The 16959-nt window shown below is 33.9% G+C and overlaps 1 protein-coding gene across 2 annotated transcripts in view; it reads left to right on the forward strand.

Moving 5' to 3' along the window:
- Window positions 1-16959, forward strand: part of LOC140754453 (paired box protein Pax-6) — a 72440-nt gene that overhangs the window by 17233 nt on the left and 38248 nt on the right. The window contains exon 3 of one of the 2 annotated variants that reach the window (XM_073089465.1): window positions 4212-4404. In XM_073089465.1, the coding sequence (XP_072945566.1) occupies window positions 4212-4404 (193 nt within the window). The remainder of the gene's footprint in view (window positions 1-4211; window positions 4405-16959) is intronic. The other variant, XM_073089466.1, reaches the window with a different exon arrangement.

Raw genomic sequence — 16959 nt, forward strand, 5'->3', positions numbered from 1 at the left:
CGAGGGGTCCGAGGTTCGCACGGACCAGCACGCACCGCAGATTTTTCTAAATTATGTGTGTATTAGAAATTAATCATCACTTGCTTAAACGGTGAAGGACAACATGTTGAGGAAACCTGCATACCTGAGAGATTTATAAAAAAAAATCTCAAAGGTATGTGAAGTCTACCAATACGCACTTGGCCAGCGCGGTGGACTATGGCCTAATCCTTCTCATTCTGAGAGGAGACCCGTGCCCAGGAGTGGGACAATAATGGGTTGATGATGATGAACTTAAAAATATCATTAATTACCATTGCACTAGAAGCGTTAAACTGATATTGCGTTCCGATGAAAGAGACGCTGACTTTAGTCCATATGAGGTGAACATCGTCAACAAGAGAGGCAACGCACTTACTTTTAAGTAGAACCCTCTTTCTATGTAGAGTTGGTTAAAGAAGAGTATGGGCGGCAGTGACCATTCATAGAAAGTCAATCAAAGATGAATTACCACACACCCCAAATAAATAATTATTGTTTATCACCACCAAATAAATAATTATTATTTATTTGGGACTAAATCAATAAATTTACCTGTAATATATACGTACATACACTGTTTAATTGTCGTTGATGGCTGTTTAAGTAGATTTCAGAGAAGCTGCTCATAATCTTACGACTTACGACATGAATCTATACAGTTTTAAGATATCCAGACCATAATATGGTCCTATACCAATTCGTTGCTACTATACAGTTCGAAAATCTTTTATGCTGTTTTAAAAACTTATTTGCAACAATCCGTCGCTATTAACTACAAATTACTAAAGGCTTGTTAACAAAACTTCGCTATTTTCTACACAATTAAATTCAGTAGCATTTGAATAACATCAGAAGCAATCTGAGATAATATTCAATTCGTTGCTACCCGGGGACCGTATCACGGGATCTTACCCCCGACAGTCATTAACGTTCGACGTACATCGAGGAATTTGTACTAACAAATTTGTTCTTTGTACAACGAAACGGGAAATGAATTGGTTGTTGAAATAATGACGCGGGGTGTATTGTTATCCCTGAATGCGTCTGATTTCGATCAATTTATTATTGTTTGATGCAATAATTGCTCGGTTGGACGAAAATTCGATAGCAATTTCTCTGCAATTCCATTGTGGTGGGACATTAAATGACTTTTCAAATTATCGGTTTTCCGAATTATTTTTGTGATACGTTTACAGAGGAGTTGGTTATTTGTTTTTGGAAATGGGTTTTCGTGTCGTTATGAGTGAAATTTGGAATATTTGTTATTTATAGAAGAATTGAAATAAAACTAATTAGTAAGTTTCATTTTGTGTTTTATACTGGGCATTTTGATTCATTTCACGGTGAATTTTTGTGTTTACGAATAAAGAAACGGAAAATAAGGAAATCGGGGTTCAAACTTGGGAAACTCAGTGCCAGCTCAAAAGTCAGCGTTGTAGAAGCTTCTAGTAAGTGGATTGAAAATGGAAATATTACAAACTGCCTAATGTCCGGTTTCTGAGGTACTTTTAACTGTGGTTTATGTATTCGTTATTGGTCCGATAAATTGAGAAAGTGCGTTTCTGAATAGCACATTGGAAGCTAAACGTCGTCGTATTCTACGTTTAAAACACACATACAACTATATAAAATACACATAAAACTTTCCATAATATTCTCAAAGATGTGTAAAATATTCATACTTGTACAACGTGGTGGATTGCGGCCTTAACCCTTTTTGCCACAGAAGACCTGTGCCCAGCAGTGGGGCGAAAGACTTGAGCATTTGGTCAGTGTCGTAGACTTATTCCTTACTCCTTTTTAATACTAAAGAAGATATGGATCCGGGTATGGACCCAACAGTGGGACAGAAATCAATAATGAGTTAAGGACGATTACGTAACCGAACTCCGAAAAGATATTTCGAAGATCGGCAAAACATTTCCGAATCTTCCTTTTGCCTAAAAATACGAAAGTTCGTCAACCTTCCTCCCACTCAATAATGACGTAAGCACGCGCCCTATTCTCAAATCCGCCCGCCCGAGGCGAAAACGATTACAGAGCGCCACTGGCGACCTAGTAGGACCCTCGACGATAATAACTTGCTAATAGTTCTCGACAATGCCTAAGTAAACAAGTTCGACAGATGACATCGCGATCCCGATCGCCTATTCGATACTGTTTATTTGGGGGTTGACGTTTTGTTTGGCGATAAAATCTGCGATGCGACAGTTTTGTAACGGTTTTTCGGTTTTTAAATTCTTTTTGTCAAAATTTGTAGCCATTACTACTTTATCGATCTTTTGTTCGATTTCCTCATATAGTCCTTCTTCTACACATGTATTTTGTGGTCATTTATCATCAATTTCTGTTTAAATGAAGCCATCGTGTGTTGTATTCTTTAAATTGTCTTACTAAATACTTATTCTTAGCAGCTACTTCTTCTAATTTATAAATGACGTTTTGTTCAATTTCCTGCTTAATATTCTCATGTATTTTATCTTTTCATCATTTACCTTTTTATTATTTATCATTGGTATTAATCGTGTGTAATATTCTTACTAATTGTTATACAGTTGAATCCAAAATTAAAAATACTTTGCATGCCTTTTTATTTGAATTAATATTGAAATTAGTGTTTAATTGCATGTAGGTACCTTTTTAGTTTCATTTTGACAGTGACTAAAAACGCGTATTATTTCGTTATAAGTATGATTTAATTTAAACTTAATAATATTCCTAGGTACAACATAAGCTTCTTCTTATTTCTTCAGAACCTACTTTAATCTATCCTCTACATTCCTTTATCAAGTAGAATTCAACAAATTTCAACGAACAGTATCTACCACCATTTGCCATTATTAAAAAAGAATTACTCAATACTCAATACTTTATTGCAATCATGGTTTTACAATTGTTCTATAAAAATCATTTACAATTTTAGAAACACATGAACCCACAATGGGTGTAGCAATATTAAACGTAATTTCGCGCTTTGATCCACTTTACAAACCAAACTAAATTCAGCTTTGTACGTTACGACACGGGGTCGATCAAGCCTCGCGCAGTACGGTTAATCCCGTCTACATTCCCTTATCAAGCAGAATTCAACACGTTATTGGTATCGACCGTAATCTATCGACATTTGCCAAACAGTTCGACACATGTCGAAGACACAATGCCTTCGAGCACATCCTCCTATCTACCATTATATCTAGCTGCCTATAACATAACCCAACACCTTATTTTCTACACAATACCGCCCATTTTCGTATACTTTTCTGTTTGCGGGGTGCAAAATAAGTTGGCACACAACATGTATTTGTATAGGTACTTGCAAGGGATAGTTTTGGAGATTATATTCGTAATTGTGCTCTAATGCCACTCAAGTACGCAAAGCTGTTCCTATGATTTCAATGGGCAATGCAATGTGTTTATAATTTGTTTGTTCTGCTAACATTTTTTGCTTACTGTAGGTACTCATCATTTTATTTTGAAGAAAATAAATTTTGAGAAAATATTAAATTTATTTTATAAGTGATTAAAATAATAAGATATTACGTGATTAGATTTAGCTACATTTTTGTAGTTTTGGAACGCTCTGAAATTCTAAAATAACTTACCTTATACCTATGTAATCATACTAAAGAATCTAAAAATAAATAAAAAATAACTGTGTACCTTTAATTTCAAAATAAAAGCGAATGTTTATGTACATGACTGTGCATATTTCTTATCATTAACTACCCACTAAAATTAACACCATTTTTATGTACGAATATAAATGTATTTTTGTATCGTCATATTATTTATTATAATTTAACATATCTTATGTATTATTTTAACTCCACTACGCTATCCTTTACAATCCAAGTTTAGTTTCGTCGCAGACTTTACGAGACGACGTCAAGAACAAGCCTCATATTCTACAAATTCTGAATTTTGCTACAGCAAATAAAAATATATTTTTAATTATATCTCCATATTTATTTATATATCCGTAAAATTGAGTATCTATCTTTCATTTTAAAATAACTGCACTTTGCAAAAATAATATTTTTTATATATATCCGCCAATTTTTACATGACAATGTTCTTTGACTTTTTATATTCATTTGTATAATTTCTGACAATTATTTTATGATTTCATTAAACACATATAAGTATGTATTTACGCTGTCATCCACTTCCACAATCCAAACTAAGTTCAGCTTTGCACGCAGATATTACGAGACGGGGTCGATCAAGCCTCGCGCGATCGGGGGGTCTAAGCCCCGCGTGGCCACCACTCCCGTGGTCCAGAAGATAGCTGACTACAAGCGGGAGTGCCCGTCGATCTTCGCGTGGGAGATCAGGGATCGCCTGCTCAGCGAGAATGTGTGCAATAACGATAATATTCCAAGTGTGAGTACTTACTGTTTTTACTTTTTTCTTTTTTTAGTTCTATGCATGTTTTTGTTTATGATAGAAATTAGGTTACATAGAGGAGCTTTTTAGTTTGTAGACGACCTAATAGGAAAACACTGCTGACTGTATAAGATCGACTCGAATTAAGATTTTCTGAAAATTAGTCAGAGATGTGTTGCTATTCCTCACGATGGAGAATGCCTTCTGTAATAGTTGTTAAACATTAAGCCTATTTATAAGTATCATATTGAATTTGTTACATTTTGTTAAAATACATTTTTTTATGTATTATTATTATCGTGACTCTTCAGAAGTAAATTGCAGGAAGAACCTAACTTTAAAAAAGTTGTCCTAAATTATCACCGTGGTGAATAAATTTGCTCATTAATGGCAGTAATTAAAATAGTTAATTAAGTACAAAAGGTAGTTAATATAGGTACATGTATAGACATCATGAAGGTCAGCTTTAAGTTTCAATTCAATTACATTTTTAAAATGTCAAAAACCACTTGACAAATTACTTGTTATAATAATTAACATATCGAAGTATGGCTAATCCAGGCGATTAGTCATACTATGACTATACAATAATATATAAAAAGAAACATGTAGGTATAAACTACAAAACTGAACGATCAGTCGGTGAATTCAAATTATTGTCACCTATATATACAATCACCTAACCTATACTATCACATATATTACGTTCCTAACAGGCGAACATAAAAATCAATTAATAAAGGCTTATTAATTGATTTTTATGTTCCATTTCAATTCAGGACTTAAAAACACGTTTTAACTTTTGTCTGAATGTATGAATAGGCTAGTCTAAGAAAAAAATGTAACTAGCAAAATAGGGCTAATATCAGACATATTTTAAATCCGCGATCCGCGCGATTCTGTATTGAAATAAAAATGTCCTTTAGGCAGAAATAAAGTATCTACCTAAATGTACCTACCTATTTTGGACGTAGGCACAGCGAACACACACTAGTATGGCTAAAATTCGCGCAAAAATCTACATTTTAACGCGTCAGATTTATGTAAAACTCACTCACCTTGATCTGTCAAGTCTATTCAGAAAAGATCATACGTTACTTGTCCATGTCATAACATTCAAACATTTTAATTAGGAATGCAGCTCTCTATTGTGCCGCCTATCAAAATAAGCCGGACAAAATCCGGGGACAATTCTGTCCCATAATCCAATTTTGCGACATTAAAAATTTTATTTCACCGGACCATATGGACCGACGCTATTGTCCATCCAACCTTTAGAAGTGCCTATTCATAGGATAAGGCCATTCTGTGAATTATAGAACTTATATAATTTTCGGTCGGCCTCTGTTGCATTATTAGCTCTGCCGTTCATACAAATAGGTCTATAGAGTTTGGAGTTCATAAATCCTCTTCGAAGACTTCGCCCGACAAATAAATTGCTTCGCTAATAAACTGTCAGCTTTGAATCGGTGAAAAAAGATACACTTCGGTCTACGGACTGTGGATAAGTTTCGAGAATTTTATATCAATGATTGAATATAAAATTTGTGGACGTAAAGAAAAGTGGCAAAATATAATTGATGAATACTTAATTAAGTACAAACATTTTGAATTTTAATGCGTATCCAATTCTTATATAAACATGACTTTATAGACATTACTTTTTTAGATATAGATTTTACAGGGTTGCTTTAACAGTTAAAATAGTTGAAAAAATTATCTATAGGTAAGTAGATAAACATTACAAATACGAGTAGGTTATCAAAGTGAATATTACGTTATGAAAATAACAGTTACGAAATGAACTAAATAGGTTTAATTGTTTTGTCAACAATTTCTTATTTTAAAACTAAGACTACTTTTAATTAAAACACGCAACGTTTTTTGAAAACTTTAAATTCGAAAACACGCCGACTTTTTATTTACAAATTGAGTTTTCGCCGATAAAACTTAAACGATCCGTTATCTTAACAAAATAGTGGACGAAGGACTTTAATTAATTAATTAAACGCCTCGCCCATTATTACAGAGATTAATGAGATGACAAAAATATCGCTGCGAAAAATATCATACTCCACACATTAAATAAAGCGGTGTCCGAAGTGACGCGATCGGTAATCGAGGCGGACGTATCTGAGGGACATCTGCCGGCACAAAAAGTTGAAAGGAGAATATTGTAAATTTTTTCTCCATTCAACGAGCCAATTTTTCTGTTAATCATGTCAAAACTCGAATCATTTGTTGGATATCGTTCGATAGTGTAAACACTCGGTGACACAATGGTTTTTGTTCGGTTTCGAGAATGAATAGTTCTAGTGGTATGGATGTAGGTTAATTCGAATTCTGATACTTGAGTTTTAAATAGAATTTGTTGGAAATATGAACTTAAAGCAGTAGGCACTTAATGATTATGTGTTCATAACATAGTTATTTAGGTGTTGAGATAGGTCTCTATAGTTGAGAAAAATATAAGGTATCTACGAGTACCTAAATAATAGGTATGTTACCTGTGAGATTTAAGTCGTTGGTAGGTGTATGATATTAGGAAGTCGTGATAGCCTAGTAACCTATAGCATTGACTTCGACGTTTCAGGCTGAAGTTTAGGGTTCAAATCTTAAGTACCTCTGATTATTATTAGTTATGTGGACATTGGAAACATCGTAAGGAAATCTAGTTGACCTACTTACCTAACCAATTTTTTGTATAAATTTTTCATATGACCATACATTTTTCATATAATTATTCAAACTAGCTTGGAGTCATGTAGACATGTAGGTACACGTATGTACTTATGTATGTGTGGCGTAGTGGTCTCTAAACCGGTCTGACATGAAGATGATTCCGGGTTCAATCACTAACTAGGACTATATAATATTTTAGCTCTAGGTTTCTGTTATTACATGTAGAGTTTGAGAGTGTCTATGGCATCGATGTTATGTATTTCTATAACATCGAAGAAACTAACGAACTCTCTATCTAAGGGGCTCTATCTAAAGCCGATCACTGATTTGTTGACTCTACTGAAGACTAAGATATACATATGTAAGTGAGGTAGCATCAAAAGTAATGTATGACAAAAAGTAGTGTGTAATCTTATTGTAAAGCTTACCTATAGGTAAGCATTTCTCATACAATAATACTAAATAATGAATACCATCATGCTATTTTTGAGGCAATCTAAAATAAGAAAATTGGTGATGAAATTAAATAAGTAGGCACTTACCTACCTAAATAAACACGTCCATACTATTATACGTACGATAATAATATCGTCTATATAAATAGACTACATGGTAGGTAACAAGAAAAATGTGTATTATCGAAGACGCGAAAATCTTTCGAATCATAGAGGATGATATTGCTCTCGAAATAAATCATAGCATTCAATATTAAAGTCGGAGGCAAATGACAAAACGGCCCACGCCCAACTGATCACAACACACCTATACCTACCCTCTAACAAGAGGACGCAAAATTGAAATACCGAAAACCCCTAGAAGATTCGGCGCCAAAGGGGCTATTTTTATGACTGTCGTATCGTACGCACTCGGCCCACTGGGCAAATAGGTGAAAGGCACGACCGATGCATTTACACGTGTGTTAGAAAGGGATAGGTATTTATCCAGCGTTGCGTCGCCTAGTCATAACGGTCGAATGGGCGTGATGTTTCTTACCAACTGAAAGCGGACAAAAATACGTGGAACAATCGATTGCGGCTTACACGCAGAAGGGCGTAAGTGCACGTCGCTCCTTAGCGGGCTGAGTTGTCTCGTAGACTCATAGTCTCATAGCCGCATATTCTCGATGTGTTTACAGATTCATTATTTTGATTTTAAAGTCATAGAGCTAGATATGTCTTGGAGTTATAGTATAATTTTAACGTAAAATGTAAGTGCAGTATTAAACCCTTAGCGAATTGTAGAGACATAGTCAAATTCTTATTCACATGTTCACGGTATTTTTACATTTTGTTGATTATGATTTTACAAAAAAAAAAAAACTTAAAATAAAAATGAATTTTACTTCGTGGTTGAAAAATTTTACAATTTTCAAAATAATAAGTTAAAAGCTACTGCAGGTTATTTATGAATAAAATTAAAAAAAAATAATAACGATAAAAATGATATACAAATCTCTCATTATATCTCATTATAATAAACTACAATTTTGTTATCACAGTATCCAATTAAAGATAATTTTGGGTGATTTTTGAAGATTATTTACTGTAAGTATTATAATAAAAACACGTAACTCTACCATCATGAGCAACCTACCTTAATTTAAGTTTAACTTAAGAATTGATTTTCATTTTTCAATTCTGAAAAACATCTCCAATATCTGAGGCAACGAACAAAAGGGTAGCACATACGTCTTTTTGCCCACTTCACTATAACGCAACGTTTCACGCATAAGTGCACAAAACATTTGTCATCACCCTCACACTTATGGGATCCGAAGATCTGCGTATCGCTGTTCTTGTCGCACAGATTAACGTCAACTGCTTATGATGGCATAGGAATTGATGGTAAGTCCGGCGATATTTATGGAAATGTTCGGGAATTTCGAACGAGAGGTGGGAATTTGAGCAGACGGTACATTTATGGTGTTTTGTTGTAAATTGCATTGTGTTTGTATTCGTACGTTCATATAAAAATAAAATAAGGGATTTCTAAACTTATAGTTGCACACTAAGATTTTCTGTTGTAAGTACCTTGACCATTGATCCATAATGTGAAACACCCAAAAAACATGAACTAATCTCACCATTTCGGTGTTTACCTGGGAATCGAACCCTGAACCTGTATATGACTCTACCAACTCTACATCTTTAACATGTCAAATTATTTACCTAATGACTTTTGTATCGTGTTAAGTTCGTACATTAAACTTATGAATGTCTAGTGTATCTACAGTACAATAGAGCTCCTATTCCGTATAAACAAATAAAATTAAAGTAATTTTGTCCACTTGTATGTTTACCGAAGCTAACACTGATTTATTAGTTAATATTTACCTCGAAAAAATAGATAAATAGGTACCTACGTCATAAACGTAGCATTTAAGTCAAAACATTTAGATTCCTATACAAAGTTTCTGAATAAAAATATAAACCATAATGTAATAGAGATTCATAAAGCACAATGAAAATATTCTAGTAAAATTAGTTTAGTAGTACTACACTAATGACTAAACCACGATTAACTAACGCGGGGCGAATGACCTTATTAAGTTCTAATTAAAACAACAAAACGTTAACCGGTCGTCAATTGTGCAAAAAATTGTGCGTGTCAATGCGTTCACGCTTCAGACCACATTCGGAGATGCCTAATTCTGAGTTACAACCATGGTTCCGTAGATTATGATTTGTGAAATTTTGGAAAAAATATACAAGTGTGATGGTGACAGTCAAATGTGCTATTAAAATTGTTTGGGCAGGTATAGATCCTAGAAAAATTATATTATGTGTTTGTGAAGTGTAATTAAGAAACATTGTAGGTAAAAATACTGAAAATGTGCCTAAAACACTTGACGTTTTAAAGGCAATCCGACTGGGATGACAGTATGCATTTTTGCCTCATATCTGCAGCAAATAAGACTGTTATATTCTCATTTTAAGAGGCATAAAAAGGCAGACTTAGACATGAGAGACAATCATACCTACTTAGGTAAATAAACACTGTATTTCTTAAGGACTGCAAGAAGAAATCTCATTTCGAGTGATTAATTGACGGTAGTGATCATTCAAAACTAGGCTTTCTATTACACAGTTATCTATAGGTATATGTATATATTTTGCTACATAATATAGATAGATAATAGTTAATTCTCGCATGTATACAAAAAACGCGTCACTAAGAGATAAAGTGCTAAAGTTCGTACATTTCGGAGACACCTAATTTTAAATTAGTAGTCGGATCGGGCGAGCGCACACTGGTCCAGAAACCCGACACCGCCAAAATGCTACCGGCAAGCATTTCGGAGGCTTCTGTCACGTGTATTATGTAGCCTTATGTAGCCAGGTTTCGTTTTCGATGTCACGCAAAAGGCTGTAACTGGAGATTATTTTAAGTGAGTTAAAAAGTTTCGGTTTTCTCCCCGTAAGACGATGTGACGTAATGTCACGAATTCTCGCGTGTAATGTCCGGTAAACCGGTAAACAAACTTAGGCCCGTTGGCGACTATCGCTTGGCCTTATAGCTTTAGCGATTAAGTAGGTTGATGCGACTGTTAAAAGTTGCTCAGCGACTATTTAGTTGCTTATGTCTATACAGACGCGTTGAGAATCGACTGAAAAATCTGTATCTAATGAAATCGGGCATGTATCGCTCGACGGTCGGTCACGCAACAAATTGAACGCCCGAGCGGTAACAGCTAACGCCAGTGAATAATCACTTAAGCGACTAAGCGACAAAATAGTAGCCTATGCGATCAAAAATAAATCCTAAGTAGCAGTGTAGAAAGCTGTAAATCTTATTTATAGAGTTTGTACAAGCCTAGTTAGTTATCATCACATTGCATTACTTTAACTAAATATCGAAATTGCTCTTAATTAGTCGTATCTTACATTTATTAATTTTACTTATATTACTTTAATAATATAACATTCCATCCATGCATCTATATATGATCATAAATACCTATTTTCACAATAATAGTCATATATCATCATGTAGCGCTCACACCAAAATAAGCGCTAAAATCAAAGTAACAAAACACGCACAATTACCCATTATAAATTAACGAGGCTCAACATTTCACAACGAAGAAAACAAATCCCTGTATTTCAAACTGTAATCACCAAATAAACCGAAACATTTGGACATTTAATTTGAATGGGTATTTATGCAAAGTGCTCTATCAACATTGCAATATTTCAATTTTGTGTAGGTAATTAGCTATTGACTGCGTTTATCGCCACCAATCAAATAAAGTCGTAATTGTTAACCAATCTGGTCACGTGAACAAACATCGTAATAATCAAGTCATTGGTATTTTGTGTTTGTTATGGTTAGTTAATAGATAAAATGATAGCATAGAAATTGAATTATAGATAGTATACCTAGTTTGTTGTAGATTGCATTCTCTTTTGGGGAATCAGTTATAGTTTATACGTAGTATAGTTTTTATTCGTTTGTTTCTTGTTCTGTGTTTCTATTTAGTTTAATTTTTTTTCTTTCAGTGAGAGTATTTTAACTATTTGACTTTTCGCGTGCGTGCTTTTTGTATTATTCATTTGTCCTGAATATTTTTTTAGCATAGTTCTTCTAATGACAATAAAATTATACAGAATAAAGCGTCAAGTTGTCTGAAAACTAGTGTCTCTTTTTAACAATTTATGTAGATAAATACGTCTCATCTCTATTATTAACTAAAGATCTTCCAAAAACAATTCCCGTTTTCCTTTTATTGGCGTATAAATGGGGCTGGCATGTTCGTATATTTCCTATTGCCGTCCCTCCGTCACGCGAGGTGACTCTCATTTATTTGTCACGTCGCAGCGCGTACAAACATATTTGTAATTACGGGGCTTTGGAAGACGATATTGCTATTAATTTACTATTTATTAGACGATTTATGATATATTTTATCCCAATTTGTAAGATTAAAAAACACTTCCATTTTAGACTTTTGTTATATTATTTTCACAATACTAACATTCGAGAACAGTTTTCGTTAGCTATCTTTCTGCCTTTTCAGGCAATTCTTGTAAAGTACTGAACCGATTTGATTAGCATTTTTACGATATAATGCCACTTTTTGTTGGCATACAAACATGAGGGCTGGCATGTTTGTATATTTCCTATTACCGTCCCTCCGTCACGCGAGGTGACTCTCATTTATCGTCATGTTGCGTCTCTGTAATTACGGGGCGTTGGAAGACGATATTGCTATTAATTTACCATTTATTAAATCATTGTCAGTATATATATAACTATTATGATTTAAATGTATAAAATGCAGGTTTTATAAGTGTCATTTTATAAGTTTGTGACCTTATTTGCCCCATACTGACAAGTACCTTACGCATGGCGCTTGCCGCAATCTCCAAATGCCCACAAGCGTTTGGCTCAATTAAAAAATAGCTACAAGCGCTTGAAAACTACACAAATCATGTCAAACGTTGTATCCATACGTTTGAATTTGTGATGGCTTGGCAAGCGTGCGGACGCGGCATTTCATTCTTTTTATGTTTTTTGGTGTAACCTGGAAAGCTACTAAAATAATTCGAACTTTTAAGCTACTTACGATAAAAAAAAATTGCATGGAGTAAAAACAGGTTACTTTTTATTGGCGTTTAAACATCGGGGTTGGTCTGTGGATATTTCCTATAGCGATCGTCCCTCCGTCACGCGAGGTGACTCTCATTTAGTCGCAAGGTCTCTGGGCGCATACAAACGTATCTGTAATTACGGGGCGTTGGGAGATATTGCGATTAATATCGTCATCATTACCAGATCATTGACGGAATATTTTATTGTTTTATTTATTGATGGGAATAAATAGAATGTACTTTATTTAAAAAAATATTATGATTGTATAAGACCTAGTATAGTGTACTGCATAAACTACTCTTTAATCCGAATACAATAAAAATATATTACGTGACAAAAAGCACGTGCAACGCTTATGTACTAAATTTAATTATGTTTTTTACAACTTGTTAACAGGAAAATTAATACTGACATCTACCTAATAAAATACTAAACACACCTAATTATTTTCAAATTACTTACTATATTTTTTGCAAAATATTCAAAGTCAAAGATGTTTAAATTATAACCCAAACAACTTAAACCTTACTAGTCGTTACAAAACTACTTACAAGCGAATCAGCGAAAACGATTTAACAGTCATAATGAACTGATGGCCCGATGAACTATCCAATCTCGGCGTCCTAAGAGAATTGCAAAAAACCACCCCTAACCAAACCGCACCCCAAGGCAACCGCTTTTCATCGGGGAATCAAACCCGGGTCTCCGCGGGTTAAGCGTGTACGTTAAAATGTTTATAGATAATACCAATGTAGGTAATAGTAATTCTAATTCAGAGGGCCCGACCCCTACTACCCTTGGATCTGACGGAATTTGTATTCAACGTAATGGCTTTGTCCGGATCTCTACTATCGGTTGATGTTGAAAGGCGCTGGAAAACTGTATAGAACCACTTTTCTTTGACTATGACAATTTATTGAAACTTTTTTCTGACGATTTGCGTTTTTTACAGTGGGTATTGTTTGACATATTTTAAGTACCTACGTGTTCATGTGTATGATATCAAAATTTTATTAATACATAATTATAATTATGTACATACTTTATTCATTTTATATTTACGGGACTATCCGTGTGGCGGAGCGGTCAACACCCGGTCTGACGTGCAAAGGGTTCCGGGTTCGATCCCCGGCCAGACATCTGAAAGATGAATTTTGATATCTGTTACGGGTTTGGGTGTTTGTGTACTCGTATTAGTCTTTGCACGTGTCCGTGGCATCCTAGTGTAGGGCTATGAGTGTAGAATGTGTAGAAAGCGTCTATATTTATAGTGCATGCAGTGTTTTTTCTTTCGTTTCACATCTAATTTAGCAATTTGGCTATCAATAACAGTATCTATCGACTATTTTCCAACCAAATAGACCTTTCTAACATGCGCAAGACCACCATGGCGGGGGGATCTCTAACACTATCGTTGCTAGATGATCTATCGCCTTGTCTGTAGGTAATGAGGTGCGCGCGCGCATCCCAAGTGACACCTGTCAACTGTCAGAGTGACGCAAGAACGCCCGCGCGCGACATGATCTATAAGCAGGGTTGGCACTTCCATCATAAAAGTATTTTGTGTATTTTAATTTGGATTAGCATCTCTGCAAAAAAGTTTTCTTTACATTTCAGAGCATGTCTTTAATTCTTTTTAACTTTACTTACAGTGAGCCATTTATCATTTATATTTTCTGAGATTTAATATTTAATACCAACAACAGGTAATTTACTATTAGTTACAAAAAGAGTTTAAAAAGTAGTAAAACGATATTCTTATTATAAGTGCATGTATGACGGACACTTTAATGCGTCAGTACACGTGCGTCAGTACAGTATGCGTACACGTTAACAAAACCTGGCATATTGAGACACAAGGACCTTAACCTTTTAACTCTGTATCAACTTTCACTAATCACCTTCCTTTTGTTTAAATTTATATTGATTTTTAAAAACAGCGTTATGTGAAATACTATTATATGGTAAGTGGATTTTAAAAACTAACTACCTACGTTATACTGTATCGTACGGCATTTGCGACATGACATGAAATGTGTCTTAAAGTCCAATATGAAAATAGTCTAAATTTTGTTTTTTATCTATTTAACCTTGACTAGGTATAAAGTTGTGATACAGACCTCTAATACAAAAGCAAGACTAATAAAAAACATATCCTTAGAAGGGATAGGTTTATAAAATGTTCATAAAAATACATATTAATAAATTAATTATCAAGAAATTAAATACAAATAGATTACCTACGCCCCAACCCTAATTCCTAGGGCTGCCGCCCCGCGCCCCGCGAAACTCGATACTCTACGAAGCTATCGTTGTAATTTTATAATTTTCTCCTCTGTGCCGCCATTTACTCGTACATGGCCTGAGAAAATTAGCCCGTCTAGATATCTGTCAGTGTGTCTGCAAAGGATTGAATTTGTCATAGAAACGTACCTATATGATGGAGAGAAATTGTGTAGAGAAATGTAATTTACAATGACTTATTGTAAATTACATTTATTGTGAGGATTGTTATGCCCTATTATGAAATGTACAAAGAATTTAGTTTCATTAAAGAAGTATAACTAATTTTATTGAGTAGAGTACAATAGTGAGGTATCTCCGTGAAATTATTTTTTACATAATAAAAATTATAATTAAAAGTATGATTTGTATACAATTGTCATTAAATATTGGAAAAACTTTCATGAAAATATCAGTCATTTTTCTTTCTAATATTTCGACTAAAATAAAACAAGTGCCATTAAAAACAATAATACTTAATGTCAAATATAAAATCCATTTTCCACCCACTCAAAACAAACTATAAATTTCAACGGTCTAACTCATTTTCGAAAACTATTTCGCATAATCCAATCGTTGAGAGCGTTATATTTTTAAAATCTCGTTTTAAGCCCCATCCACACGGCCCCAAGCTGCCCAAGTTTCGGGCCCTTCACACACTTCGATGATCACCGATTCGGGTCCCTTATTTGTAAAAGGGCGTAAATGCATCGGCAAATGAACAGTACTAATGGAGTAGGGCGCGTTCAAGCTAAGTTTGTTGTAAGTATAGTTTACAGTTTAGAATTTTGAAATTGAGTATCGCTAATTTTTCGGTGAAAAGTGCGGAGAAAGTTATGTAAAAAAAAATTGGAGCCAAGAGTGTTTGAACTCTACCAATCCATATTGCGCTATCGAAGTGGACTAAGGCCTAATCTCGTCGCTTAATTGTCATTAATTTCAAATTAACATACGATTTTACTTAGGTTACTCTATTCCGATTCTGTAACGTATATATAAATTGGTTACGCCCCAAATCCGTTATTTAAAAATATGCTATATAGTGTTTCTTGAAAAATATTTAGCTATAGTCTATTCGCTGGTTTAGATAAACATAAACAGTAGTTACCTATTTTTTTTATTTTTTTTTAAATTCAAAATAGGTTCATTACAGAGCACTTTTTGAACGTCAATACAACTCCCATATTGTCTTATTTTTATTTTAGCAAGCACGTATTTCCAAATTGATTCAATATAAATCGCATTATTAAATACACAAAGATATAGAATGTGTATCAAAGGACAAAATAACTAATTACCATGACAAATAGATGATACGTTGTATTTTTGTCACAAAAAACGCAGCTGGAGGCATTGCGGCGTATAATAAGGTAAGAACGGATCGTTGGGTTTCTAAAATACTGGCAGCAAATACCTATCGATCGGTGAAAAAAGACACGTGCCATGTTTTTTAATAGATAAAAGATAAAGCATAGATAAAATAAAATGAAAATAAAACGTGAATTGCATTCGCAATGATATGTTGAAATTATTTGTAAAATTAAATGGAATTGAATTGAAATTTGTGTTTTTTTTATTGAAGTAAAGAAATAAGACTGCCTTTATGGAAATTGTTAACGGACTTTAAATTTGTTTTTTTTCTTCTATTGCTATTTTTCTGTCTGATTGTCTTTCTGTTTCTATAATTAAAGACTGTTATTATTACACTTATACGTCTGCTTAATCAATACTCTCGAACTGATAGTACCACTTACTAACTTTTTAAAATATTATTTTCAATAAAATCATTATTAATATTATACGATAGAAATATTTTTAAATATTTAATTACTTTACGTTGTCCAACCTTAACTTGATGTCACAGAACAGGCTACGGGTCTACCTATTTTACATAACAAAGTGACGTCATTCTCATGCACCAATCCGACCAAAACAGGCAGCTACTTGATCACGCAAACAAAAAATTAAATCCTTTAAAATTCTAATAGGAACGGC

Source organism: Epargyreus clarus, unplaced genomic scaffold (genome assembly GCF_041222505.1).
Source record: "Epargyreus clarus isolate Ecla_fem2 unplaced genomic scaffold, WU_Ecla_fem_2.2 ptg000029l, whole genome shotgun sequence".
Taxonomy (NCBI): domain Eukaryota; kingdom Metazoa; phylum Arthropoda; class Insecta; order Lepidoptera; family Hesperiidae; genus Epargyreus; species Epargyreus clarus.